The following is a 27,741-nucleotide window of genomic DNA, read 5'->3' as shown; positions in this document are numbered from 1 at the left end:
TGGTGCTTGCAATTTTTTATTGGCATACTTAGCATCAATATCATGTGTATCCTTTGGTGATCCAATTGATTGTCTAGATTAGGTTTTACATGGTATTGGTGATTTTAGGTCGATAATTATATCATAATCTTTTGGATAGTATAATCTCTGGAATTTTTTTTTATCATTTTATAGAAAAATTCGAAAATCTCCTGTTGGTTGCATCACTTCTTGGATACATCTCTATCTCTTTTTGGGATTCGATACCTCCCTCTCTTCCTTCTTTATGATATATCCCTTCTTTTACTGATATATCTCTCTGCATATCTCTGCTATTTGTTTGGAAGATTGACTTGTGTCTACAATTACAGATGCTTATTGCATGAAACTTATAAGTAAGAGGAATGATATATCCCACTTTGTAATATGTTACTCAAAAGCTGAGGTGTGTTTGAGAAACAACTTCTCTACCTTTACTTCTCCAGGAGTAAGGTTTATGTACGCTTCACTTTTGAAATTACATTGGGGTCTGGGTATGTTGTCGTTGTAACTTGTACTAGTAGGAATGATGTTATTGTCACTGACAGAATATAAACTTAACAAAATATTTAAAGAGTTCTATGAAGAAAATGAAACTGATGTATACAACAGCAAATGTCAAAGAGACCAAGTCATGAGGAAATGTATCATGTACTGAGATTCCTTTTGGTGTATGAGAAAGGAAATAGAACAATGTTATAATTGTAGCACTATAGTACTCTGATTCTCCTCTCGCCGCACCCAAACATGTTTGTATTGTAAGTTATGCTGCATGCAGTAATCCAGCTTGCAAAGATGATTTGGCAAATACAGTCCCATAAATAGTAAGGAGCCAACCAACGTGAGGGGTACACGAATGCTCTTGAACTTTGTATGAATGGGAGTCCCTTGAGTTGTGTCAAGTATCCAGCTCCTCAGCCTGCAACTCTGTTGCTTAGGACACTTACTATGAACGCCTATATAGTTTCTTCATTTTTTGTCGCGGGGAAGAACAAAAGAAGACAACCCAAGCACATGACAACAAGTAATAGATTGGTAACCAACGGTCTAAGGCAGGCGTACCTTAGGACAAGATCACCAAACTAAGATATGTGGCTCCACAGAGAAACAAGAAAGAAATGAGTCCCCTGCAAGTGACTTCCCCTTCAGTAAAAGTTGTATTATTTAAGAAGTTCAATGGTTCAATGCCTTTTAGGAAATAGTTGTGCTCACCAAATGACTCCCCAGCCAACACCAGTACAAGGACAGGGACACACTTCAGCGAACTTCTCAGCATCACTTGAGTTAACTCTTCGTGATATCAGATCATCGTATATATCTGCAACAATTCAATACATGTATAGGCATCAATATGCTAATGTAGAGTTTTATCAAATGAGGAAATACGTGAAACAGTTGTGTATCTCCAGAGCCTTACCATATACAGAAAATAAGCTGTTCATTACACCTGCATATCAATAACACTTTAATGAGTCAAAAATGAGTCTAGACATTGGAAAAAGAAAATCAATGGTGCATGAAACTTTAGCATAGGTAAAGGGATTGAAAATTACCAATGAACAAAATGATGTACCGCAGAATTTTTATCTTTGTTGTTTCTTGCAGAATCCATACAACAGCAAGGAAGAGAACAAACCCTGATGGTTTTGAGGTTTAAATATCAATTTGGTCTAGTTCTCATGGCGAAAAACCTTGCAGAGTGAATGATCTTACCTATACAAAGGCCCCGGAGTGTCCACTGCACAAAAGAGGTGAGACATGTTCAGCAAGAGGGTACTGTAAATTCAATGTAGAATCATGCATATTAAGAGCATTATCATTTAGAATATCCAACATCAACTAGCTCGAAATAAATAAGAACTTCGTCCTTTTCAAAGGATACAGTTGGAAATTTATTTAAGTCATTTCAATCCAAGATGCTCTCCCATTAAGTATACATGTAATTTCATTGAGAAGATGAGTTTGAGACACTCTAAGGGAATCGATTGTCACTCACATTTTTAGCCACAAAAAGAACAACAATTAGAGTGACCACTAAACATCCTGCTGCAATTCTTGCTGAAAGGAGCTTGGTGGATGCAAGCACTAAAACCATTCCCCAAAATGCTGAACCAAGATCTATAAGGAGAAAATAGAGTCGATTCCATAAACCAAACAAGAGTGTGATATGAGTTAACGTCAGCCATTGAAAGAGAAAACTCATCATGGGCATCTTGCAGTAGTTTCTAATATTATTTAGACACAAGAAGATATTGAACATTATGCTAGTTCTAAGATTATTTACATAGCAAATCAACCGAACAGAAGTAAATAAATAAGTTCATAGTTCATGTCGATAAGATTAAAATGTAACCAGGGAAGTGATAGAAATATACATCCAGCTGGCAAGATGAACCAATATACACCTCCACGCGTTTGTGTGGTGCCACCTTCATTAGCATGAACCTGTATTCCCTCAACCTGCAGGTGATACAAGCATCACAAAATAAGCTAAAATACGAATGACACAAGGGCTAAGGCTGAAGATGGGACTATTTGTTAACTGGTATATATGTCCCAATGTAGAGGCAATGGCGTAGCTAATATAACAATTAGTACAAACAACAGAGAATGTTACCCAGTTCAATCAGAAATATATCGGTTATAAGGAACTTGAAGCAAGCATTGAAGACAGAATATGTTCAAGGTACTCTTTTTCTCACTTCTGCTATGAAGCATGATAATACGACAGTGCAACCTATGATTGTATATTACCTGTTATGAACCTAACATACAAATATGCCCCTGCGGAGGCAAGCAAAGAGAGTCTATTGTGTATTGTGCTTTGGCAAAGTCTATATTTCTCACCTCCGATTCTTCTGGCATTTCATCCCCTTATTTGTTACTGTTTCATTGCTTAGTTTTCCTATTGTAAATTCTGTATTTCAGTTCGTCAAATATAATCAATCTCATTGTTGTTGAATATGTGAAGTAGTCTTTACTTTATTAGCTAACAACAATCAGTCTTTAACTATCAACTCTCAGGAAGTATGAATCAACAGTATCTTATGCTAAAAAAAAAGGGGGGGGGAGAGATTTTTTACATGTCCGCAAGTAAGTTTGCAAGCTATGGCATGACTAGCTTCATGAATAAACACGGTAACGAGCTTGAAAGGTAGTAGCAGCACTGTCCTCCATAGCTGCAAGAAAAGAACCAACAGATTGTCACCAAGAGGAAAGGTCACAGATAGACCAGTAAGTCATAACAGCTTAAATTTCCAAAAAAAAAAAAGAAAAGTGGAAGACAAGAAGAGTAAGTACAGCAAGAATGACAACATAAAAAGTTGTAAGAGTATGAATGTGATCCAAGTTTAAAGATCTATTGTTAAGATATACAAAAAAGTTCCCTTTTTTTTAGAAGATAAAGGGGTTGTTTTAATTGAATTTGTAAGAGTATGAATGTAAAAAAGGAAGAAACAAGAAGAGTAAGTACTGCAAGAATGACAACAGCACAAACGCCAAGAGTTGCGAGAAAAACGATTTGTTCATGCTTGCAACAATGCTTCAGCTCCCAATTTGGCATGCTTTGCAACTAGCAAAAAGAAAAAGAAAAATAGTTCAAAGTGGTATTTTCAGGTCGAAAGGGATCAAGATTCTTTTTTTCTCGAGTGGGTGTGAGTGCAAAACTTTTATATAAGTGACTTTGTTCCTTTTTTTTAGTTTCCAGCTTGAAAAGTAAAGAAATTTGGAGGTGATGACTTGCAGTTAGTGAACTTTTGCACAATTAGCGGCTTTTTTGTTTTTGTTTGTTGTGGAAAGGGCCAGAGTTGAGAGACTGAATGGGAAAATGGCAGAGAGAATGAGATTGGCTGATACTGAATGGGTGTTAATAGTTTATTCTGACTCCGCTCGTCGGTGCTGTGCTATAATTAACTGCAGTGTGGGTTCTTGTTGTTTAATGAAACCCATGCCACATGCACCCAATAGCATTACTCCGCCTACTCCATATTAATTGGATTGTTGATGATACAAAATATATTAGAAAAAATAATGTAGTTATAATCTCATTAAATTATATGATACACATAAAAGTCTATAATTTTTTTGAACTTAAAACAATTTACATATTTTGAACTATAAAAAAAAGTCTCAATAATTTATCAAGGGAGTACACTTTGTTTCTACTTCTACACTCAATTTAATTAACAAACAGTACTGACATAAGTCGTCTATTTAAGTTTATTGAAAATTGTCTTGGGAGAAAACATTTTGACTCGAGCATCAACTTTCTTGGATCTTGGTTCTGAATCTCATTGGTCATAGCCCCTCTACACAACATAAAATTAAAGAGAAAAAAAAACTGTATTACCCAAGACATCACCATATATTCATTTTTTAAAATCTAAATTTAATCAGATGATGGTGAGTCTAATATATATATACATATATATACACTATATAAAGGTTTGCTTTTGATCTGAAGTAGACGACAACAGAATAAAAGACTGCACTTTAATGTTAGGAACAAATTTTACATACAGTAAACCTACGCGCACATATGGTGATCAAAACAATCAGGTAAATACAAAATAAAAAAATGGTAAACAACAAACTCGTTACAAATTAACTGTACAAACGAGGTCATCTACCTTCATTCATAGAGGAACATGAGATTGAATTTCTAGAAAAATCCTCAACAAAACTACTGCCTCCAGAAGCCCTAGTAGTACTAATAGCATTTGTCGCGCCAGTTAATGTACTACTAGCATTAGTAGTAGTATTTTTGGTAAAGGCACTAGAACTGTCAGTTGTCCATCTGCTCACACGTCCTTGAATTGCAGGTTTCCCAGGTTTTGGTAACGTAAATGAATCACTTGAAAGCCTGAGATTAACAGAGTTCATGTCCGGTCTATCTGAAACAGTAGATTGACAGCATAGTAGTCCTAACTGAATACACATTACTGCTTCATCAGCATCATAGTCTTCTAGGCTTGAATCAACCAGCTCCAAAGTCTTCCTTTCTTGAAACAGTCCCCATGCCTGTATAACGATAGGAGTAAACTTGTCAAAGCAAGATAGCAGACAGTGGACGGTAAAATAGCAGATACTTTTTCCTTCCTAGAAATGAAATATGGAACGATAGCTCGATTAAGCCATTTTTTCAGCATATGAATGAAAACTAGTTGACTAGTTGTTGGACAGACTGTGCTCTAAGATGTACTGCTTTTGGGATACTCATGACAAGAAGTTTGTAATAATGTAAGTTTTGAATATCCGGTTTCCAACCCCGCGTTGTTTTAGTATTTAGTCATATTCAAGTAGGAAATAGATTCAAAACTCATGAACCAAACACACTCAATCACATCAGCAAATACTCATATATTTAAGTTTCTAGACTGGAACTTACATAGCTTAAGAGGTCTGCCTTTTGAGGACCAAGCCGCCCATCACTGTTCTTCCTTCCACTCACGATCTCCAATAGCAAAACACCGAAGCTAAACACATCTGCCTTCACGGACAAATAACCATGCAATGCATACTCTGGAGCCATATAACCACTGCATTCAGTAGAAGCAACTCAGATGCTAATTAGGGGAGGAGGAAATGGGGCAGAGGAATCTTTTTTCTCCTTTGCGTTCAAAACATACAAGTAAAGAAAAATAATACTCACTATGTACCAGAGATTTTAAATGTATTTACATGAGTGCCATCCTCTGGAAACAGCCTAGCCAGACCGAAGTCTGAGATCTTTGGATTTAACTGCTCGTCCAGCAATATATTACCGGCCTTAATGTCTCTATGTATGATTCTTACTGGGGCTTCTTCATGCAAATAGAGAAGACCTCTTGCAATACCAGTAATTATTTGGAATCTCTTTGTCCAATCCAAAGATGGAGACTTCTCCTTAGCTGAAAAATCACACTTTGTTAGTTTTTGATGACCTGATGGTATTAAAGAAACTCTCGGCATCATGAGTGTTTTTTTTTTACCGAAGAGGAAGCAGTCGAGGCTTTTATTTGGCAGATGCTCATACACAAGCATCTTTGAAGGTCCTTCTATGCAACATCCGAACAAAACAACCAGATTTTTATGCTGAATTTTCAATAATAGTTTCACTTCATTAGTGAATTCTCTTATTCCCTGTCTTGAATCTACTGATAACTTCTTTACAGCAACTTCCTGACCATTTGGCATCAGTCCCTGTGAAGAAAGTATATGAAACATAATCAAGATAGACTCCGATCTCCTCATTGAAATAAACCATATGAAGTTCATTAGGTCAGACAGCTGTGTCAATTATTAACTGGAGTTGTGGAATTTCGAAATTTTTTGTTTTCACGAACTGATGAGATTAGAATGATTTCTAATGTATGAAAACTTGTTAGTTATCAATGAATACCATCTTACAGGTTCAGTTCCTAAGCAACAGGAGTCCGAGATGGTACTAAATGGAGAATTTGCATAGCCTTCTTCTAACATATGTTGTAACTTCTAAATAAACAACAATCTTAAGAAGTAACATTATACTTGTTAAATTTAAGATATACGTTCTGAATACATAACAATTACAAAAATGAAGTATATTCAAATATGAGAGAATTTAATAAGTAAACTCCGCATTGCTTTTCTATACATGAAAAATCTTATAATATGTGCAGCTTCTTATAGTTTCAAAACCATTAAATACAAACATTAGTAGAACGAAATGAGAACGTAGGGATTCATGAATAGGAGAAGCGAAGTCACAAAAGGAGTATCAATGCGAAATGTAGCAATTATGCAACCAAATAACCCCAATTATTCCCCTAATTGGATACTCTGTTCAATACCTAATTTGGATTTACTTTTTTTTTATGAGCAGTCAGCTGCAGTAAGCTTCCTTATACTCAGCGGGAAAGGCCGGACTACAAGGTTCTATTGTAGGTCGTCTTAGGCAGCATTTCGTTTACACAGCTCGAACCTAGATCCATGACAGCAACTTTGCCCGGTATTAATTTCCTAAAAGTAACGACAAACGAGGTAAATTTCGAGTGCTATTTTTGCTTATGGTTACCTGTAGAGGAAATATCAAAATCAGATAAGCCGTACGTACCTTGTAAACGGGTCCAAATCCTCCGTGACCTAGCTGATTAAGGTCAGAGAAGAAGTTAGTAGCAATTTGCAAAGCGCGGAGCTCATAGAACAAATTAAACGACTCTTCTCCATTGTCATCTGCTTCGTCTCCGCCGCGGCGTTTCTGCCGCTTCTCGAAACAACTGCATAAACTTGAGAGGAATCCCATAGAAAACAGAAACATCAAGGAAGGATGCGCATTCAGTTGTGAGAAAAGTTAAACAGCAAATTTTTTCCAAATTAAAATTCGTACACAACTTAAAAGATACGTGTTGAGTACTGCTTATAAAAGTTCTTAGGTCCCAGCTTGAAAGAGACTGGTGATCAGGTGTGGACTACAGCAGCCGGCCGTATTCAGCTCTTAAACTTTACACGGATGTACGGATGGCTTGAATACGAAAAGAACTATTGCAATTCGTATGTATAAATGTCAAATTGATAGTGTGCTTATTTTACCGTGCTTATACGAAAACACGATTAAATAGTGCTCACGCAAAGAATAGAAATATCTTTATTAAATTTCAGATTTTATTTATTGCTTCACGGCACAATGAAGGCAATACAATATATAATGTGGGGGTAATAAGGTTGTGTTATTTGAAATTAAAACACATATGGAAACACCGTGAGAAGGTTATATTTATTTATTGTAATAAACATTGATTAAGGAAAGTCGTTGGAGCAGTTGAAGACTTGAAGTATTGACTTTGATTACGTGTGCGTGGAAAGTGATGAGCAGTTGAAATACTTGTAGTCAATTTGACGAAATAACTTTTTGATCTTAATAGTATTTTTATTAATTTTATACCAAATAAAAATTTTATTTGTAATGGGATATAATCGAATGAAATTTTGAAGGAATGAATTGACGCATTCTTCATTTGCTATTTTTACGAAAAATGATAGTTTACCATAATAAATAATCTATTACTAAATAGAATTTTTCAAATGCGTATATTTTAAATGAGATTTTATATATATATAGATTAAATTTATTTTATATTCGAAATAATAAATAAGACTGTATACATTATCTATTCTCTCCAAATGTTACACGTGCAATTATATTAGGTGCGTTATTAGATTGAAAATGTATGTTATATGCAACTTTAATGCTCCTTCCATGGGTTGATTACTTGATTTTATTATGTAGAAAGTGTGTATTCTTTTATTATATAAAACAGAGTTTCACTTTTAAGTAGGCATATTTTTATTGACGTTTTTGCTTCAATAATAATATTTAAATAGAAAGTATATTTTACTGTACTTTAATTTATTTAGCGTATATTTTTTTAAAATTATGAAAAATATCCGCTTTAGCTATCTTTAGTTATATCTTTATTATTTTAAATATTAATTAAAAAATAATAATTTTAAAAAATATTTTAAGTATGGACCCTCCGTAAGCAAAACAAAATGAGATAATTTACTGCTACATAAATATATATTAATATAATCTTTTTCGAGAGTGAAAATTTTAAAATCATATAATTAATGTATTAGGAACTCTTTCAAACGAGTGGGACTTTTTTGTTTTGTTTGTCTTATTATTCGATCATCCCTATTTCAAATTAAATATTTACTTTGATTTTGAAGTTAAAATTTACGAGGTATTTATTTTAGTATTTGTTGAAAATAAATCATTTTTTATGGGTCTAATTGGATGTTGTTTTTTTAATCTAAAATGTAACGTCAACTGGTCTATAATTAGAAAAGTACATGTAATTGCGACGTTGTCAATTAAGAAAATTAAAGAAGAATAGCGAGAACTTTAAATTTGAAACGTAATTAGTAGTATAGCTTAATATAGTCAGAATAGATTAATCCTATATATTAGGAGGATAAATCATGGATTAAAGCTGGAAAAGTTCTAGAAAATTGTTTAATGGCGCACTACAATTTAGTGCTTTTATTTCCAATCAAACAACTAGTTTATCACTAACCTTGATCCAAAAAAGTACTCTCATAAACATAGACAAAACAACAAATAGTAATTACTTTTCTCCGTCACATATTAATTGTTTAATTTATTTTTTGCACAATTTTTAAGAAAAAAATGAAAAAAAAATAATTTTACTAATTTACCTTTTAAATTTTTGTTTAGAAAATTTTCAAATATACTTTCATATTCCAAAAAAGAATAATTATAAATATAAAATAAAAAGTATATAACTAATTCTATCTGAATTAAAAAATTGACAACTAATTAATTGTTTTGATAGCATGGACTAGTATGGGACTAAGGGAATAATAACCAAGTCTTAGTTTATGCTTAACATTAAGAGTAAATCCGATTGGTGTTTTACGGCGTCTCATACATCAAGTATACAATATTTTCTAATAATGAAAGCTATATATTCGATAAACTCAAATTCAATCTCTAATTAAAGATGAAAGATAAGTGATTATTCCACTACAATTGTTATTACACCACATTAAAAATGATCATAAATTGCCGTTAAATATATAATTTTAGCAACCATCAGTACTCTTTGTATATGTCCCTAAAATCTTTAATAATATTGGTTCTAATGATACTTAACTAATACCTCTAAAAATTTTATCACTCTTTATTAATATTAATATTTATTGCTATTCAAAGTTATTTTTCTTACGGTATTAAATTTTCATTTTTTATTGTCGATGTCTGAGAATGCATCCCTATGGGCTTATAGAATCTTTTTTTAAAAGTTTCTTTTATTTTATTTTATTTTATATGTCTTAATTGTATTGAGCATGTAAAAAAAATTTAAAAAATTGTAATCTAAAAATTGAGGATGAGCATGCAATTTTTTAAGAAATTGTTATTAAAATAAAGGATGCACATGCAATTTAAAAAGAAAAATTGTAATCTAAAATTAAGGAGGTGTATGAATAGACACGTATTACAACATCTTTTGAATTTTTTGTCTTAAATATATTAGGTAGGATATGATTTTAAAAAAGTATTAACTATAAAAAAGTATTGAATTTTTGCAATGAAAATTAACTTAAGAAAAGAGAGTACAAAGTCAACATATTTTAATGCATGTTGAGTCGTGGAATTTGTCAAACAATAATTAAATATTGTTGTGATTGATATCTAATATTCGTCAATCTAACATTAACACTAAAAAGTGTCGTTTATATTACTTTTCAAATACATTTAAATATGGGCTATGGCAGGTCTAATGCTATTTCAATTTTAAATTCTCAAACGGATTGGAAGTAGAATTTAAAATTAACTTGTTTTATATGCGTTGATTAGTATAAAAGATAATCATTACGTAAAACACATACCAAAAAGAAATAAAATATGTATTGAGTCATTTTCTCTGTACCTAATAATACTTATAGTTTTGCTATCGTTACCTAATTTAATTATGTAACATGACCCTAAACTTAATTTTCTTGATTTTTTAATTTGTTTTGGATCCTCTTTTCCAATCTTCCGCGGCAAAAAAAATCCTAAATAGTGAAGTTTCATTGAATTGGATTATAAAGTATGTTAGACCAAGTTATTAAAAACTCTATTTTATTTATTTTGAAAAATATGAGAAGTACTTTTATTAATGTTTCATAAGTATATTACATGTAGTTGATTTTTCAAAAAAATACTTTCAAATATAAAATTACGAAAAAAGAAAAATAACTATCAAAGTTCATTAACTCGATATTGTTGCTTGTAGCCTTTGGCTACCACGGAATTCTTGTAAGATGAATAGTTTCATTAGACTTTGTCATTTGTTTGCACATTTATTTTGGTACAAATACCTTGCTAGATGATACACAAATTTTAAGTAAAAGTATTACCTCCATACTGGTCATGTTAATCTAAAAATCTCAAACATTTGTTGGAGTGATTGATAAGCACTAAAATGAAGATGGACTTTTTATTTTGCCAAAACAAAAAATTATTGATGGGTTCATATTTTTTTTGAGAAATTTTATCTATCTGCGAGTACAGTCTTTATGGGGGCTGACCTAGAAGGAATATAAGAGAATAATTCGACAGGATGAAAGAAGCAAAAGAACTAAGCAGTATCCTCGAATTCTGATCAAGTTTCTATAGTTGAAATATCACATATTCTATCATCGCACGACGATTGTACACTTTTATATTTTATCTCACCTGATGATTTAACTGGGGATTTTTTTCAAGCAATTGCAGATTTAAAAATTTATATATCATCTCATAAAATGATTGTGCAAAAGACACATAAAGATCAATGATATTATTGATCACTATACTCAGGTCGAAAATTGAAAGTCATACGAGGATAGAGAAAGAATTGTAAATGAGGATATTCGAGATAAGGTAAGAATGACTTTAGTGAAGGATAAGATGCGGGAAGAGAAATTGTGATGGTTTGGACATGTGAAGAGGAGATGTTCGAATGTCCTAGCGCGAAATTGTGAGAAGTTGGGGATAGATGGTTTCTTGCGAGGTAGATTTAGACCAAATAAGTATTCAGGGAAAGATAATTAGTACACAGAATACATTTTCGTTTACCAATGACATTCCTTTAGATAAGAGGTTGTGATACAAATTAGGGTAACATTATAGGGATCGTTTGTTAGGCCGCATTAAAATAAATAGTCCATGTATTATGGATGATATTATGGATGATATTATTTAGTATTATGTTTGGTAGGAAATTAGATCCATGTATAACTAATTCATGGATTAGTTATACCTCCTACATGGTTTATATGATGTATTACTAATACCTTCCATTTGGAGGTATTAGTAATACATGAGTTATAATACCATAGGATAAGTCTACTAAAGACAAAAATATCCCTCAAAATATTTTATTTTTTATGATTGTGCTAGAAAATTTATTTAAATAAATTAGTTTACAAATAATTTAGAGAGAATTGTTTGTTAATATGTGTGTGTGTGTGTGTGTGTATATATATATATATATATGTTTGCGCGATTTTCTAATTATTTGTATTTTGAACAATTTATAAAATTGAATACATATTAAAATCACAACTTACAATTTTATGTGTAAATGTAGATGATTTATTCAATTTTACTATTGTTTATCATCTTTTCAATTTTAAAAGTTGATAGTTTATCTTTTTTGAAATTGAAAATTGACATTTGTTAGTGATCAACTTATCAAGATGACACTTATTTATTCTCAAATAATTTAAGTAAAAAACAAAAGGCAAACATGGCAATAAAAATGTTTTTTACATAGGTAATTAGAAGGACATAAAAAAAATATTATCTCGCAATTATTTACATTAACCAATTGCATAATAATTCAAGGGTATAATTGGAAAGATGTTTTTTTTGTAAAGTTTTAATGCAAACACAAGATAAGGTGGAAATAATGAACCAAACACTTGATAAAAAAAAACTCTCTATTACTAATCTTCGCTGCACTATTAATCCCAGCATTACTAATTTCAGTATTATTAATTCCTGCATTATTAATTTTTGTACCAAAAGATCCTTATGTGTCTTGTTATCCATTCATATTACTGTATTAGTGGTTTTAGTATTGCTCTTGCATACTACTATTTTATGATGTTTGTTATTATTCATGTGTTTTTACTATTTTTTGGGAATATTTTGAACTTTTTTTCTTTAAAACAATTTCTCGAGAAAATATCTATCCTAAAATAAATATAAATTCTAAGACTATTTTATTTGTTACTATCTATTTTTTTGTACTTCTTTTAAATTACTTGAAATTTTTTCTTCTTTAAACCGAGGATCTATCGCATATAATCTTTCAATCTATGAGATACATAATTATCCAAAACTTCAATTTGTAAAATTATAATGAATATTGCTATTGTGTTATGCTCAAATAAAAATTGAAATGAATTAAGAACACATGGTACATTATTATATACTATATCGAATAATTAAGAAATTAAAAAAAAAGGTGTAGTGAGTATCAAGTTCAATGAAACGAGCCCTAAAAACATCTTTCCACATTTGCCCCCGTATGATTCATGAATGACCTCTTTGTTCTCCTCGCCCGTGCCTTCCCCAATCTCTGCCTCTCTCTCTTCCAAGCAGGGGCAGCCATTGAAGACTCAATTTTCTGTGTCTGATCAACGTTAAGAATTACGATCCGCTTCAATCGAATGATAAGGAAGCAGAAATAGACGAAAGAAAACCTCCGAATTCTTCAATATGATGACTCGGTCGTCGTCGGGGCAAATCAACATCGCAGCGCGTACGAAGAAACTCGATGTGGATAATCGAATCGCTTTGAGAATTTACTATCGCATCGCAGATAATGTCCTCAAACAGGTCCTCTTTTTCCATAACCTACTTTATGAATTTGTACTTTTTATTTGAATTTCCGGTGAATTGTGAACTAAGTTTGTGAATTTTTTGATTGATTGTTCAATATCAAAGCTATATCATTACATGTGCAACTCTAAGCTTGAAAATTGAATCACTGAATTTTATTTGCATACTGAAAATAATTGGCGACTGTAGGGTTTTTATTGGAGAACAATTGGGAGTATTTCGTTCTTGTTGTCATTATCATTATTGTGATTTTATTTATTCCTTTAATTGGGAAACTAATAGTGAGCAGACTGCCATACTTGGATACAATTTTTTGTAACTCTCTATGATTACCAATGCCCAGGTTTTACCATTAACTTATGTAATGCATTTCTAGCTAAAATAAGTAACCATTGAACCACGAATGGCGTGCTAGCTGTTTAGGTTTTGCTGAAACAGAGCAACTGAAGTTAGGGCAATGCATGCTCATTTCTTAGGTCAGTACTTAGGTCCAATGCTGGATTTTCAGTAAGATTTGGCTTTGCTTCTAGGTTAGTTCTTGGGTCTGTTCTGATCCTATTCCAAGTCGAGTAGCAAATATGATTCCCTTTACTCTAGTTATACTCTGTTTGGTATAGTGCAGAAGAACAGGCGATCAAAGATTTCATAATGTTAATTGAGTTCTAAGCAGATGCATTAGCTGGAATTAAGCTCTGCTGAGTATTGGTATACAATTATAGATTTGAAGTCTCCGAATCTCCTTAAGATAGTTGCTTCTACTTTGTCCAATAACTGTCACACATGTATGTTGCTTGTTGCTTTTGATGATCTTAGAAAACCTTGCTAAATCTTTTATGCTAGCCACAATCGATCCCTTGTTTGATCAACCCACTGCCACTATATTATTGTTTGCTATACCTGGTTAGTACTCTGGATGTTTTCTTTGCATTCTTAATATTATCGCAACTATAGCATGGTACTTGTTTGGTGGTGAAACTGTGCCTCTTTGAGTTGGAATTGTCTGTTCTGATATGCTACTGGTTAGTAACTTCCACATCGTTTTATGACTTCTCATGTCACTCAATTGAATGCCTTTTGGTGCTAAAGTGCTTTGCTGCTCGGAATAGTTTATAAATACCTTTCTGTATGAGTCCAAGTTCTTCTTTATTCTCTACAAGCAACATTGCAGGAAATGATATGGTTACGATATTGTAGGCTGACATTTTTCGCGCAGAGGGAGACGTCATAGATTTGTATGTCATGCTTCTTAGATACTCAAGGTGAGATGGGAAGTCACATGGTCCAAAATTATATTTTGTTTTCAGGTTAATGTTAGAGACTGCATTAAGGTTTATGTTTATTATTGTGCTTAATTCTGAGATGGTTAGATGTTAGAAGACCTTCCTTTCAAGTTTTGAGTACCCAACTCTTTTTTCCTTTTTTTTTTCTTCAGAGTTGGCGAAGCCGCCCTATTGAAAAATAGTATTATCTCCTACGAAAAAACATTTCTCAATAGTGCATGCATCGAAGTTCTTTTTTGTTTACCTCCGAACTACTTGCTAACATAAATACAGGGAAGCATTCAAAAATACTGTCAAAATTTTATGCTCTAGTATTCCAAAACTTTCTTTGATTCACCAGATTTCTTAAAAAAACTGAGTTTTAGATGCTTGTTAAATACTTGAATAAATATTTTATTTGTTTTTAATCCACATTCTTATCCAGTGGGTTAGTAGATTAATTTACTCATTGAAAAAGTTTTTGGTTTCTCTAAATTTTGAAGTACAGGAAGTTTGTAACTGAAATTAAATATGGGTTACGTCTGATAGATTAACCTCAAGTTAGGGTAATCAACCCTTAAAAGTTTTTATTTTATATTTAAATTAGAAGCCTCTAGATTGAATTACTAAGTGGTTTCAATGATTTGGATGTCTTAACTTTGTTCTGAACGCCTGTCAATGTACTTAAATTACGTGTGTTTTTCTGTTTAAGTTTGGTCTCTGAGACAATACCATGCCATCGAGATTATCGAGCATCCCTGCAGAGCAACAAAATTTATTTGAAAAAGGTAAGACAATCGATGCCTTTCCTCTGTGTTCATATGTAAGCTTTACCTAACCTGACTTTCTTATATTTGATCTCTAGAGATTACTAAATGCTGTGGCTGAGCTTGAGGATTTGAAGCCAATAGTTCAACAGAAACTTGAGGCGCTAAACAGAAAAAGCACATATCAAGTGAATAAGGGGAACAATCATCATCGGAATAATCTTTTAGGATTCTCAGGGGAATATTCTCCTGCCAATAATCAAAGCTTTAGGGCTTGGGGGACAAATAAGGTATGCATCATGTACGTTCTACTTCCTAGGTGTCATTCAGGTGATCTTGCTTGGCTGTCTTGAACTTGATTGTAATGCGTGGTTTTGTGGGTTCTATTTGTCTTTCATATTTTCTAGAAAGTGTATGGTTACTGGTGTGCAGTGCTCCAAGCACTCTGTATATAATTATAATAAAAAAATCAAGAGATGCACTGAAGGTGTTGAAAAACTGTTCGTTTGAAACTTACCAAAGCGATAATTGCAATTCCACTAACTACGGGGCTTGCCGGAAACAAAACTTTTAAATTATAAGAAAACTTTGGTGTATCATAGCCATAGGTTGTTTCTCTTACTTAAAATTGATTTTTTTTCCGATAACCGAGAAATTCACAAAGGCCAATGTGTGTTAGATTGCCTTCAAAGATTTTATTTAAGAGAAGGTGAAAGATTGTGAACGGAATGCTAGATTCATGGGTAGTTGGAACTTTTACAGCTTGTATTAATGGTCTATTTTGATGACGTTGTTTCTAATCTCACAGATAGCGGCACCTGTTCGAGAATTTGGGTATCAAGTTCCCAAAACCACACAGTTTTTACCTGTGAAGCCTGTAGATGAGCATATCCGCCGTTTGTAAGTTTCTCCAATAAAAAATACTCAGTAATTTATTGCTAGATGCAATGTGCCCGATCAATGCACTTTAATGGCATGGAGTAGTTGCTTAGTTCTGGCTCTAGTCTGGGGTCTCTTGCTAAATCTGAATGTTGCATGTGGGATCTGTTCATTTTACCTTGCTTAAAATTTACTTTAGACCTATAGAATCACTTATACTGTTATACATGAACGACTAACAGACTTTAGTATGACTTACCTCCTTGTAGCTTTCATCCTTAGAGTAGTGTGTTTATTATTACTCCCTCTGTCCCATTTTATATGTCATCCCTTTCTATAAATAGCTGGACCACATTACTTGTCAATTTATAAAATTTATGCATAAATTACCATATTTTGCCTATTGATAGAATAGTTAATTAATCTTGTCATTTAATAATATAGTTGAGTTAAGAAAACATTATAAGGGTAGAAGGATAAAATCACATCATTTCTTAATGCAAGTGCAAAGTAAAAAGGTGACATATAAAATGGGACGGAGGGAGTACTTGGAACTTACAAATTATGAAAGTAAAATCTACGGATGTCAAGAATAGTTTCTTTTTATCTTAATAAATCCATGAGTATTAAATGATATTGATACTTTTTGCATTGTATACTGGATTAAAAGATTCCTGAAGTAAATGCTGTAGCTTTAACTTGTCCACAAAGCATAGCAACCGCACATTTACATGCTGAAATCATATTGTATAGCATTCACAAATTAAAACCTCTTCTTAGGCTGGCAGCCTGGCACAATATGTGGATTAGATACAATGATGGGCAAGGTAGAATGCATTAGTCAAGGTGAAACTGAGCTTATGTTTGCTGGATGTCAACTGTTTATTCAATTTTCTTCTTCTTTGTATATTTTTTGTTTCTTTTCTAGGTCACTTAGTATTCCCCGTCCAACGGATGAAACCCTGAACAGACATTCCATCTTGGGTCCGAATGGGCTTCGAGGACAGTTGCAGCTTCCAGCTAGTGACAGAGGGGTATGAAGGATATTTTAAATAATTTTTTTGTTTTGTTTTTTTGTCTTAGATAAACATGATTATAGTCCTCAAACTAGTGACAGAGGAGAGTGAAGGATGTATTGTTATAACTTTGGCATAGTGAAGTACAATTTTAATCCTCGTACATGAGAAGTCAACGAAATCCTGACTCTTAATCAAGATGTAAATGTTCTAGTCTCCAATGTCTTTTATGTTGAATTTATTCTCATGCATCCCTACAATCAAACTCTTGCACAAGGTCAGCAGCTCTTGAGATTGGATCATGGATAGGCATAGATTGAGTGGTCCGGCGGACAAACCTTTTTCAGGAATATAAGGACTTAAGAGGGTGTTTGGATTCACTTAAAAGTTGGTCAAACCTACTTTTAAGTCGGTTTTTGACTTCTGAATGTGTTTGACGAATATTAAAAATAACTTAAAATTAATAAAAAATGACTTAAAGTAATTTAGGAAGTGTTGGGCAAGGTTAAAAATGATTTATAATAAGTTTAAAATGACTTAAAATAAGTCAAAAACCAAAAGTAGGTCTCCCCCTACTTTTTATTTTTTGACTTAAAAGTCATTTCAGTATGACTTTTTATTTTTTGACGTAAAAGCCACTTTTTAAAGCCCATTTAAACGGGCTCTAAGTCCTGTTCAAGTAAATGTAAGGACTGAAGTCTAACAAATAATAACTTCTGTACATAAATGCAGGTGTCTTATCCAAGTAATGTTGACTTCACCCCTGTTCTGATCCCCAGGTGAGGTTCTCAGTTGATTGATTTCTTTTCAACATGTTTTATCATTTGTGAATTTTTTTCGTTGTTACTACACATATTAGTAATAACATTGTCCGGGCTTATAATGCATTCCTGAGCTATCAATTGATAATATTATTTACTGTATAAGTTTATTTCTCAGTGTGCTTGCATTTGACTTTTGAGTATAATTCTTAATCCTTGATGGGTAAACAGCCTCCTGAAGCAGCCTCTGGAAAGTGAATCTTCTGATAAGAAGGATAATATCAGTTCAGAATGTGGGAAACCATGCCAGGAATTAATGTTACCAGTCAACAGTGACAAGCCAGTGCTACGTCTTGAGGAACCTGCTTCATTGATTTCCTTTGATTCAGAAGAAAGCCCTCTACAATCAGAAATCATTAGACAGCCTTCTCCTCCACCTGTTCTTGCGGAGGTACAAGATTTGATGCCAACTGCAGCATGTCCAATCGAAGAGGTGGAATGTGGATTAGTTAAATCATCACCTGATGGTCTAATCTGTTCTGAAGATCCCCTGCAATTGCACATTGTGAGATTTTTCTACATTTTCCTATTCAATTTTTTGGTTGTCCATTTCCTTATCGTCTTTTCTCATTTAACATTATAAAATACTTCCACCGATTCTCATTTTGTAGTCAGCATCTGTTATGGATACTTTCATGAAGTTAGCCAAGTCCAATACTAACAAAAATCTTGAAACCTGTGGTGTTCTTGCTGGATCACTAGTATGTCCTATTAACTATTATCATTGTGTTTTTAGTTACTATCTCTTTTAACGTATCATCATCCATACTATTTACTTGTTTCAGAAAAACCGAAAATTTTACATCACTGCTTTGATCATTCCTAAGCAGGAATCGACATCAGATTCGGTAAGTAAGATTCATTTATATTATTCATAAAAAGAGTAATTTTTCTTTTTATGTTTTCCCTTTGATAATATCCTGATCGATTCTTTCCAAACAGTGTCAAACTACAAATGAGGAGGAAATATTTGAAGTTCAAGATAAGCAATCATTGTTTCCTCTTGGGTGGATTCATGTAAGTCTGTTTTGCGAAGATCCTAGTCCTTGATGAATAACTCCTGAATTACAACGTCATGTTAAGTCTAAACTATTGTATCAAGTCACAGTTCAGTTTCTGTGATCTAGTGGAGTTTGCTATGCTTTTGTAAGAAAATATGTGGAAGAACTATCAAGTAGCGGGTAGAACACTTAAAATACTGAATTGCAATTTATTGAGTCATAATAGGAAATGTAAATTGAAATGTTGTCCATGGTCTGCAAGTTATTTTACAGCATCTTTTCCCGTAAAGTCACAAATAGTGACTCTTGACTTTGCACTCTTTTTCAGACACATCCGACGCAATCTTGTTTCATGTCATCCATCGATGTTCACACTCAGTATTCATATCAGGTTTCTGTACTCTTAACTCTACTTCCTCAACGGGGATATGCTTCTCTCTAGTTTGTTTACAAAAACTGAGGCAAAGTTTATATGGCCTATTACACCTGAATTTATGTTTAATTATTATTGATATGATTTCATCACTGATCCTGGATTCACTTATTTCCTTTACTAATGATTAAGCAGATTATGTTGCCTGAAGCAATTGCAATTGTAATGGCCCCAAGAGACAGTTCAAGGTAAAGTAGCCTTAATCTCTGGTGAAGTAGATTTTTCTCTTAGTGCAATGCCCTTTTTGGTGATGTTTGGTACATGTATTGTGCATTATACGATCATTCGATAGAGTTTAGATGGATGAGATTAGTTATTCAACCTAGCTACTTACCCAAAAAATATTTAGCTATCTTTCACGATTGGAGAAAATAGTCCTGGTGTGGGTGGGATTATTTGTTGAGGATTGTGTCCCTCCTACAAGTGAGAAATGACAATCTTCTCTTTTAGCTCTAGTTAATGATGTTCATCTAACTAATCTGTGTTATTCTATTGTGCGTAGAACTCATGGAATATTCCGATTGACAAATCCGGGTGGAATGACAGTTATACGACAATGTCCAAGGCGTGGTTTTCATCCGCATGACCCTCCTCCTGATGGTAGCCCAATTTACAAGCATTGTACAGATGTCTATATGGATTCTAACTTGAAGTTTGATGTCATTGATCTGCGATGACTTCGATCATCGATTAATGATTTGAAAATACATCTTTTTTCCGTGGTGCTTGTTTATTGATTAATGTTGGTTGGTCTACGAGATTCAATACACAATCAGTGAATACTCAATTTGATAGTTGTTATCAGATAACTCTTACCTTTGAAGCTGCAGCTTGCGTGCAGGTAAAGGTTGTAAAAGGTTCATACCTGGCATTCTTGCAGATATAAATAGAACTGCATCTTTGAAGACGTATAATTAGAACAATTTGTGTAAATAGAAATTCTTTTTCAGGCATCTTCGTGTGTAAACTTGCAAAAGGTCAAAACTATTGACGTCATAGCTATTGTAACTGTACATCAGTTGTGACATGTACTTTGTGAATATAGTTTTGTTGGTTCAGAATATCTTTTACTTTATCTCTTCATCATTTAGAATGACGGAAAAAGCCTATCCACCTCCACGAGGTAGATGTATACGGTCTGCATACATTCTACCTTTTTCAAACCCCACTGATGGGATTTCATGGGTTGGTTGTTGTTGCATCATTTAGAATGACTAAAAATTCATAGAAGGGTTTTCCTTCGGTCAAAATATAAATAGAGGTTGAGAAGAAAAGAGAAACAGTTTAGAGTAGAATTCTTTATCCAATCTGACTTTGTTATTGAATGATTTAACAGCTTAAATTTGGAGAGCATTATTAGCTAGTAATCTATATTTTGCTGTGTGGCATCCACAGCTTTATGGTGCTCAAATTGCAATGATCTCGTCCATGATATTTCCTATTTCGTTGTCCAGGGCCCCGAAGAAGTGTATGTTCAGGAGGTCTTCCTGCCTTTTGTAAGAGTCGGCAGTACTAGTCTGTATTATGTAGAATCTATTTTTTGCCCAGCTGTTTCTTTCTTTGTTCCCTTTAATCTTATCTTCTTTTTGTTTGCGGGAGAGTATTGGGTTGAGTTCCAGTTTGTTTTATCGTTTTTGGCTGAATTGAATAGTCTAGTGTTTGTTTTCTTGTGGTCGAGGCATTAACTTTTTGGGATGGATTGATTGGTGGGGTAAAGCAAGGCAGACTTAACCATTGTGGTGGAATTAGCATATTAAGATTGATCTCTGCCTATGACCCACTTTGGATCAAAAAAGCTTACAGATCTGTTCTTCGGATTAATCCATCATAAAATCCAAAAGTGAGTGAATTTATGCTATGCCTTGTAAACCTCTTCATTTTCTTCTCGTTCTGATGTAAGATTTGTCTAAGGTGTTATGTGTACTCTTTGAATTAGCCCTGATTGGACATACTTTTTTAGTTTTGCTTACATCTTTGATAGCAACCAGTGCATACTGGATTCTGGGACCCTGTAATATTGTAAGGTGTGAATGCCATGCTTTGTGGCCAACCCGCTGAGTATTGTATGGCTTGGGAATTCATAACTTAGGTGTGTTGTTGGGCCTAAATTGAATAATGTGGACAACTTGGTCACATGTCAAGTCTTAAAATATGGTTCGTCTGTCAAAAACCTGAAAAATTGACACAACCTTAGTGGTGAACGAGGATGAATATATACCTCCCACTTATGTCAATCACTTCTATGGATCTGGACTTGTAATCCTTAGACGTCTTTGCTTTAATCTTAGATTTTCGTTAATCATTACCTTCATTGTCATTTTCCAACCTAAATTATTTTTCTTTTGGAATAATCGAGAAAGCTTTTTTATTTATTTATTTATTTATGTGAGATTGAATTGCTTTTCCATGACCCAACAACTCTAACTTCAGATATTTTTTTCTTCTAAATTTGACTTGGTAACATTAATTTTGATTCCCTGAAAGAAAGGGACTCATCGAGTTCATCGTCCTGGTCTTGCTTACTATTGTTTACTTTTTAAGTGTGGTTCGCAGATTATTATCGTTTATCTCTTTAGTATGATTTGCGAATTACTATTGATTTTTTTGTGTATACTTAAAGAATAGTCGATGTGGTTTCCTTTTCAAAAAGGGACTCGATACATCAACATGACTTCTTGAAATTGGTTGGGTTTTTTTGTGTTCTATTCAACGAAAGATAATAGAAAATGGAAATCTACGTTCTGTTTTTTTCCAATCAATCATATAACACAAATGGTTCGTATAACTTTATTTTTGTCTACCTTTTCTTATCACGATTTGCTAGTTATTGCTAGACACCAAGAAAAAAATAAACTTGAGTCACGTGAAGCCTAAAGGTTTCTTTCTTTGGGAGGATATATAGGCTACAGTAACTTCTAGCACATCTAAGTTGAAAAATCTATTACGTATTTAAGAAATACAAAACAATCACTTGGTTTAGTGTTGGTGAAAGTCGGAAAGAACCCCCATTATTTAGGTATATGTATAAATAATATAATTTTATGTTGAAATCATAAACTGGCTCGCAAAAACATATTTCTCTTTTTATTTTGAGACTATTAAACTGGCTCGCAAAAAAATGTTGTTATATTCAATGATTGTATTGGTGGTCACTAAGTACCTCCATTTTAGTGATGCCAATTCAATTTTAATACATTCCAAAGCTAATATTATAAATCTAAAACCTTGACAACAGAATCAAATATTAAACTAGTTTTATCAACAAAACTTCTTTTCATCCATGTTAGTTCTAGAAGGAAGTGGTTAAGTGTTGTATAGCACAATTGTGAAACTTCACAATGTTTATTGATAAACTGTCAAAGCAAAGAACATGTATTTTTTTGCTTAATTTGTTGTTTTCATGTCATTGTTAAGAAGAAAATGGAAAACATGTCTTCAATATCAGAATCAGACCAAATATACGTGAAACTTTCAACAATCTCTCAACTAATCCCAATTGAAATCGTATTAATGATTATTTATTTGTCATATCAAATTATCAATCCACAATAGTTTCTATTATATTGGAATTTATCCAAGGGAAGTAGTAACAAAAGTCAAACAACAATAAATAATAAGGTAAGAGTATATTTCAGGTCTCATTTTGGGGAGTCACCATCAAATAATATATAGTACAACACATAACTAGCTAGTTCAATTTTATAAATGAAATTTAAGAAAAGCAGTATGTATCTAGCGGAGTTGCAAAAAAATTATATTGTATATATATATATCATATATTTGACATTTTTTATTTTTTACATAATTTTATTTGCTTATATTTTGATATGCCTCCTTTAATCAGTCTATCACTAATTTAAGTAACTTTGTTCCTACCTAGTGAAAATTGAGAGTTGCTTCTTCATATACTCTGATTATTGTGTTTAGGACAAGTAATTTTAATTAAATGTATGTTGACTTGAATTAAGTATGATCCAATAAATTCACCTTTGGTGATAATGATTGTTATAATTTAATTTTTATAGAGGCATGACAAAAGTCATCATAGAGAGCGTTGAAGTTAGGTTTGATGTCCTTGTAGGAATAAGTAGTGTAATCCATTTTATTTGAAAATAAAGTGTTTAAATTATATGCAAATGTATCTTATTTAATTCCAATTTATCTTAATTAACTATAAACAAAAAAGTTGTTAAAGGTATAATCGAGATAAATTAATCCTGGTGACCTAGTTATGTTGTTAGTTAGTAATTACAAATCAATGATGGATTTTGGATTATCTAGAGAAAGGGCCCTCTAATCAACAATTTCCATGTTTTACTTGATCATGTTTCAATAATTAAACATACTTAAACCTAATTGTACAATTCATCATGAATCATTTTATTTTTTTCTCTATATTTTTATTTTTTATTTTCTATTTTGTGGTGTGTGTGTTAAAAAAACATAGGACCTTCCTAGTCAATAAGTAATTTATATATGAAGAATTTATTCATCTAAATTCTAAGCCTGTTAATAGAAAAAAATGGTAAAATAATAGTAATAATAATTAAGTTGGTGGTTGGAGTTAGCATACACCAAAAAGTCAAAGAGAAGAGAGGGGTTAACCCACAACCTCCCTCTTACTCAGGAGTGTGAAAAAAATCAAATCGATCCATAAATCAAAACGAAAAAAATATTATTGGGTTGTTGTTATTCGGTAATTGAGTTATTAGGTTTTTAATGGGTTTAAAAAAAAGTTATTGGATTATTAGTTCAGTATCGGGTTTTACTATTGGGTTATTGGGTAAACCGATAACCCAATAAAATGGTAATAATTTACTATTTACCCTCCCTAATAATTAAATATTAATAAATTTAATATATAACTAGACACTATAACTATATAAAATTATTAGTTATCTATCTACTTCACACTAGGCCGATTTACTAATTTTTATTGTTTAGTAAAAACCTAAAAACTAATGTAAGGGTTCGCAATTATAGCTTTTGATTTTAGTTTTTGTTTTAGTTTTAGTCTTGTTGGATTATTTAATTTTAATTTTAGTTTGTAATTGTAGGTTGTAAGTCTTAATTCATCGCACATTCAGAAATTTTAAATTTATAAAATCGGAATAATCACATTTTTTTGTTTGTTATTTTGAACAAGTTTCTCTTATAATTTTTTAATATAAAATATGATTTTTATCAAAACTGCTAATTTTATAATTTTTATTGTGATTCAAACCTTACTTGAGATCTCTAATTAACCGTAAAAAAATCTTTTATCACTCCGTCACCCTATTTAATGGTGGGATCTTGTGCTTCAAGTTAGAAGCCAACGTAATTGAGTAGCAATAGCCTGAAAATTGGCATGTGGTCAAATTACTCAATTGTATTTAGGCCTATGACTCAAACATGTAGAGACAAAAGCAATGGAAATAATATAACATGTATGTTAATGCTAAGTATAAATGATGTATGTTGCTTCAAAGTGTTGATAAATCATTCATGGCTTTTACTTATTATTATTGTCACCATAGACTTTTTCACTATAATTTGATATTTGGACATTGACATGTGTTGCACATTGTAGCAAAGCAATTTAAAGAAACAATTTCTTGCTAAAGAATTATGGTATTTTCATGAGTAATAGAGGCTAATAATTAACATAATGACTCATTCAATGTTTCATAAAAGTAGTTCATTGCTGTATTAACAAGGTATCTCTTTTCACCTTTTAACATCCACCAAAAGTGTTAAGCGTGCATACTCATTTTGTAGGGAGTAGACATGTTATTCATCCGATACGATCCGAGCTTTTAGAATTGAAATAAATTTAATAATGGATCATGAAATTTTAGTAATTTTTTCTATTTCATAAATGAAAAATTTGTTTAACTTAAATATACTGATAAAATAAATAAATCAGTGACAAACTAATTATGTTCTTCATCCCTGTAGAGTTTATTAAAGGAAGTACTAATATTTATCAATAACTTAAATTTCAAAAATCTATAACAATACTCTCTTAACTGGTATTAGAATTTTTGACTAATTTATATTTTGAAGAAGAGTGTTCCTATCAATAACCAAAACTCAAAAATCAAGATTTTTATTTAAAGGGACAATGGACAAATATACCCCTGAACTATCGTAATTGATATGCAGATATCCTCAGTCATACTTTTGGAACATTGATGCTCCTGCCGTTGAAAAACTAGAGCATATATAGAGCCTGTTTGGCTCAGCTTAAAAGTTGGTCAAGCTGACTTAAAATCTGGTTTTTAACTTATTTAGCTGTTTGGCAATACTCAAAACAGCTTATTTTAAGTTAAAAAAAAACTTATTTTAAGCCAAAAGTTAAAAGGTGGGGTAGGGGTGCTTTTTTTTCCAGCTTATAAGCTGTTTTAAGTTGACCACATTTTTACCTTTTTGCCCTTAATATTTTTATACAATCTCCAAATTACCCACATAACTCTAACATCTCTTTCTTCTATTTTTCCCTTTTCACGTGTGGATGATAGACAATTACTATTACAAATGAATGAAAATAAAATAAATCTTAAATCTTTCAAGTGATCTATTCAAATTATATATTATTAAAATGTCAAATAAGTTGCACATATAACTTAAATAAAAATTTATATTCCTCTTATAAATAATTTGTGGTGATAAAGAAATATGTGAATGATAGCAAAATATAATTATTTATGGCTGTAAAATATAAATTAATTAACTTTTATTATGTTAACAGCTTTTAAGGGTATTTCAGACATTTTGATTTAAAAAGCCGTTTATCAGCACTTATTTGCCAAACACATCAACAACTTTTTTTTTAACTTCAGCACTTTTATCTAAACGCATAACTGCTTATTTTAAAAATAAGTTTCAGCACTTTCAAAAGTACTTTTTTAAAGCTGCTTTTATTAAGCTCATCCAAACGGGCCCATAATCTTCACTCTAGAGCAATTTTATCCGTCGGATCAACTGGTAAAATTATGACACGTGTATGTTCGTTAGTATAAAGGATATATATAATCTAGTTTTCTAACGAAGAAACACCAATATCCCAAAAGCATGACAAAAAATATCTCCAAATCGTTTACGATAATTTAAAAATATATTTATTCTTTCTTTTCTAGATTAAATAATAAACAACCCTATCCAATATCCAAGTAGATTTTAGTATTTGTTTTGGACAGAAAAGCCATGTCAAACTACAAGTGCCCCAAAAATTCAAACCATCTATTTAGCTTCTTCTTCTCTTTCCTTTAGACTCTGCAACCATTCTCTGAAAAATCTCATTTTCTCCTCTGTCATCTGTCAGTATTCCCACATCACATTTGAATTTTTGTCTTCTTTCTCTTTTCCCCTTCTCTCTTCTTTCAATAATTGAACCAAAGAAAACAAAACAAAATAAAAAATAATGGCCATTGATATGATATCTGAGCCTCCAAGCTTAGCTACAAGTCCAAGAATCTCTTTTTCCCACAATCTTTCACCTTCAAATCTTACTAATATTCTTCACAAAACACAAATCCAAGAACCTGTTCATTCAAATTCTGAATTTGATTTCTGTATCAGCAATACAGAAACTTCATCAGCAGATGAACTCTTTTCAGATGGCTTAATTCGCCCAATTCAACTTCAAGAAAAGTTTGTGAACTCTTCAAAACAAAAAAATTTATCCAAAAAAACTCAATCTCTTCCACCCCTTCCACAAAATGATCAAAACCCAAAACAAGAAATCAAAACAGAGCTACAAAAGAGTCATTCTTTTTGGAGTATTAAAAGAAGCAGTAGTGTTCATTGTGTTAATACACACAAGAAAAGTAGTTCATTTTGGTCATTACCTTTATTGTCACGAAGCAATTCAACTGGTTCAGTACCAAATTCCAAGAAACAGGGGACTCTGCAATTAAAGCAAATCAAGAATTCATCAACACCAGCAAGTTTTTACACATTTCCATCAGCTCAAAAACCGCCATTAAGGAAGAATTATGGAGCAGCAGGGAGTAATTATGGTAATGGTATTAGAATTAGTCCAGTTCTTAATGTTGCATCACAAAATTTATTTGGATTTGGGTCTCTGTTTCGTAATGGGAAACATAAAAAGAGCAAGAAATGATTTTGTTTGTACCAATTGGTAGTGATCAACTCATCACCGTTTGTTATAGATTCAAGATTTCTTAATTTTTTTTTTTTGAGTTA

General features: G+C 32.2%; 4 protein-coding genes across 5 annotated transcripts; 2 read left to right on the top strand and 2 right to left on the bottom strand.

Moving 5' to 3' along the window:
- Nucleotides 1–515: 515 nt before the first annotated feature.
- On the bottom strand, nucleotides 516–3,917 carry LOC101266926 (uncharacterized). Its single transcript, XM_010320316.4, has 10 exons — nucleotides 3,491–3,917; nucleotides 3,102–3,197; nucleotides 2,394–2,478; nucleotides 2,015–2,136; nucleotides 1,732–1,756; nucleotides 1,572–1,655; nucleotides 1,436–1,465; nucleotides 1,231–1,336; nucleotides 1,081–1,145; nucleotides 516–937 (listed from the first exon to the last, which is right to left on the bottom strand). Exons 1-9 carry the CDS (start codon nucleotides 3,578–3,580, stop codon nucleotides 1,082–1,084), a joined length of 702 nt encoding a protein of 233 aa, XP_010318618.1. The 5' UTR covers nucleotides 3,581–3,917; the 3' UTR covers nucleotides 516–937; nucleotide 1,081.
- Nucleotides 3,918–4,492: 575 nt separating this feature from the next.
- Nucleotides 4,493–7,726, bottom strand: LOC101249060 (cysteine-rich receptor-like protein kinase 43). Of its 2 annotated transcripts, XM_010320317.4 has the most exons (6): nucleotides 7,091–7,646; nucleotides 6,828–6,996; nucleotides 5,988–6,198; nucleotides 5,669–5,906; nucleotides 5,405–5,555; nucleotides 4,493–5,037 (listed from the first exon to the last, which is right to left on the bottom strand). In XM_010320317.4, the coding sequence occupies exons 3-6, from the start codon at nucleotides 6,190–6,192 to the stop codon at nucleotides 4,639–4,641; spliced, it is 993 nt and encodes a 330-aa protein (XP_010318619.2). In that variant the 5' UTR covers nucleotides 6,193–6,198; nucleotides 6,828–6,996; nucleotides 7,091–7,646; the 3' UTR covers nucleotides 4,493–4,638. The 2 variants fall into 2 exon arrangements, with proteins under 2 accessions (XP_010318619.2, XP_004235787.2); XM_004235739.5 differs by lacking the exon at nucleotides 6,828–6,996 and having other exon boundaries at nucleotides 7,091–7,726.
- A 5,264-nt stretch (nucleotides 7,727–12,990) lies between these two features.
- On the top strand, nucleotides 12,991–20,612 carry LOC101266109 (AMSH-like ubiquitin thioesterase 1). The gene is made up of 14 exons (XM_004235710.5): nucleotides 12,991–13,372; nucleotides 14,570–14,634; nucleotides 15,347–15,422; nucleotides 15,500–15,691; nucleotides 16,210–16,301; nucleotides 17,209–17,314; nucleotides 18,029–18,075; nucleotides 18,289–18,622; nucleotides 18,729–18,818; nucleotides 18,903–18,965; nucleotides 19,060–19,134; nucleotides 19,447–19,509; nucleotides 19,687–19,739; nucleotides 20,054–20,612. The coding sequence occupies exons 1-14, from the start codon at nucleotides 13,253–13,255 to the stop codon at nucleotides 20,226–20,228; spliced, it is 1,551 nt and encodes a 516-aa protein (XP_004235758.1). The 5' UTR covers nucleotides 12,991–13,252; the 3' UTR covers nucleotides 20,229–20,612.
- A 6,344-nt stretch (nucleotides 20,613–26,956) lies between these two features.
- Nucleotides 26,957–27,658, top strand: LOC101259728 (uncharacterized). The gene has a single exon (XM_004235776.5). It carries the CDS (start codon nucleotides 26,957–26,959, stop codon nucleotides 27,656–27,658), a length of 702 nt encoding a protein of 233 aa, XP_004235824.1.
- Nucleotides 27,659–27,741: the final 83 nt, after the last annotated feature.

The sequence above is a fragment of the Solanum lycopersicum genome, chromosome 3, assembly GCF_036512215.1.
Source record: "Solanum lycopersicum chromosome 3, SLM_r2.1".
Classification (NCBI taxonomy): domain Eukaryota; kingdom Viridiplantae; phylum Streptophyta; class Magnoliopsida; order Solanales; family Solanaceae; genus Solanum; species Solanum lycopersicum.
Note: the sequence above shows the minus strand (reverse complement) of the source record. Positions and strands in the feature narration are given on the sequence as shown.

Bases quoted from the DNA above. Each gene is read 5' to 3' on its own strand.
- LOC101266926 (XM_010320316.4), bottom strand. From the start codon at position 3,580: ATGCCAAATTGGGAGCTGAAGCATTGTTGCAAGCATGAACAAATCGTT. The intron at 2,137-2,393 runs GTATATTTCTAT...TTCTCCTTATAG, and splicing joins GTTCATCTTGCCAGCTGGAT to ATCTTGGTTCAGCATTTTGG. The intron at 1,466-1,571 runs GTAATTTTCAAT...ATTGATATGCAG, and splicing joins GTACATCATTTTGTTCATTG to GTGTAATGAACAGCTTATTT.
- LOC101249060 (XM_004235739.5), bottom strand. From the start codon at position 7,294: ATGTTTCTGTTTTCTATGGGATTCCTCTCAAGTTTATGCAGTTGTTTC. The intron at 6,199-7,090 runs GTACGTACGGCT...CTTTCTTCACAG, and splicing joins GATTTGGACCCGTTTACAAG to GGACTGATGCCAAATGGTCA. The intron at 5,556-5,668 runs GTGAGTATTATT...TACTGAATGCAG, and splicing joins TTTAAAATCTCTGGTACATA to TGGTTATATGGCTCCAGAGT.
- LOC101266109 (XM_004235710.5), top strand. From the start codon at position 13,253: ATGATGACTCGGTCGTCGTCGGGGCAAATCAACATCGCAGCGCGTACG. The intron at 14,635-15,346 runs GTGAGATGGGAA...TTTCTGTTTAAG, and splicing joins ATGCTTCTTAGATACTCAAG to TTTGGTCTCTGAGACAATAC. The intron at 18,623-18,728 runs GTGAGATTTTTC...CTCATTTTGTAG, and splicing joins ATCCCCTGCAATTGCACATT to TCAGCATCTGTTATGGATAC.
- LOC101259728 (XM_004235776.5), top strand. From the start codon at position 26,957: ATGGCCATTGATATGATATCTGAGCCTCCAAGCTTAGCTACAAGTCCA.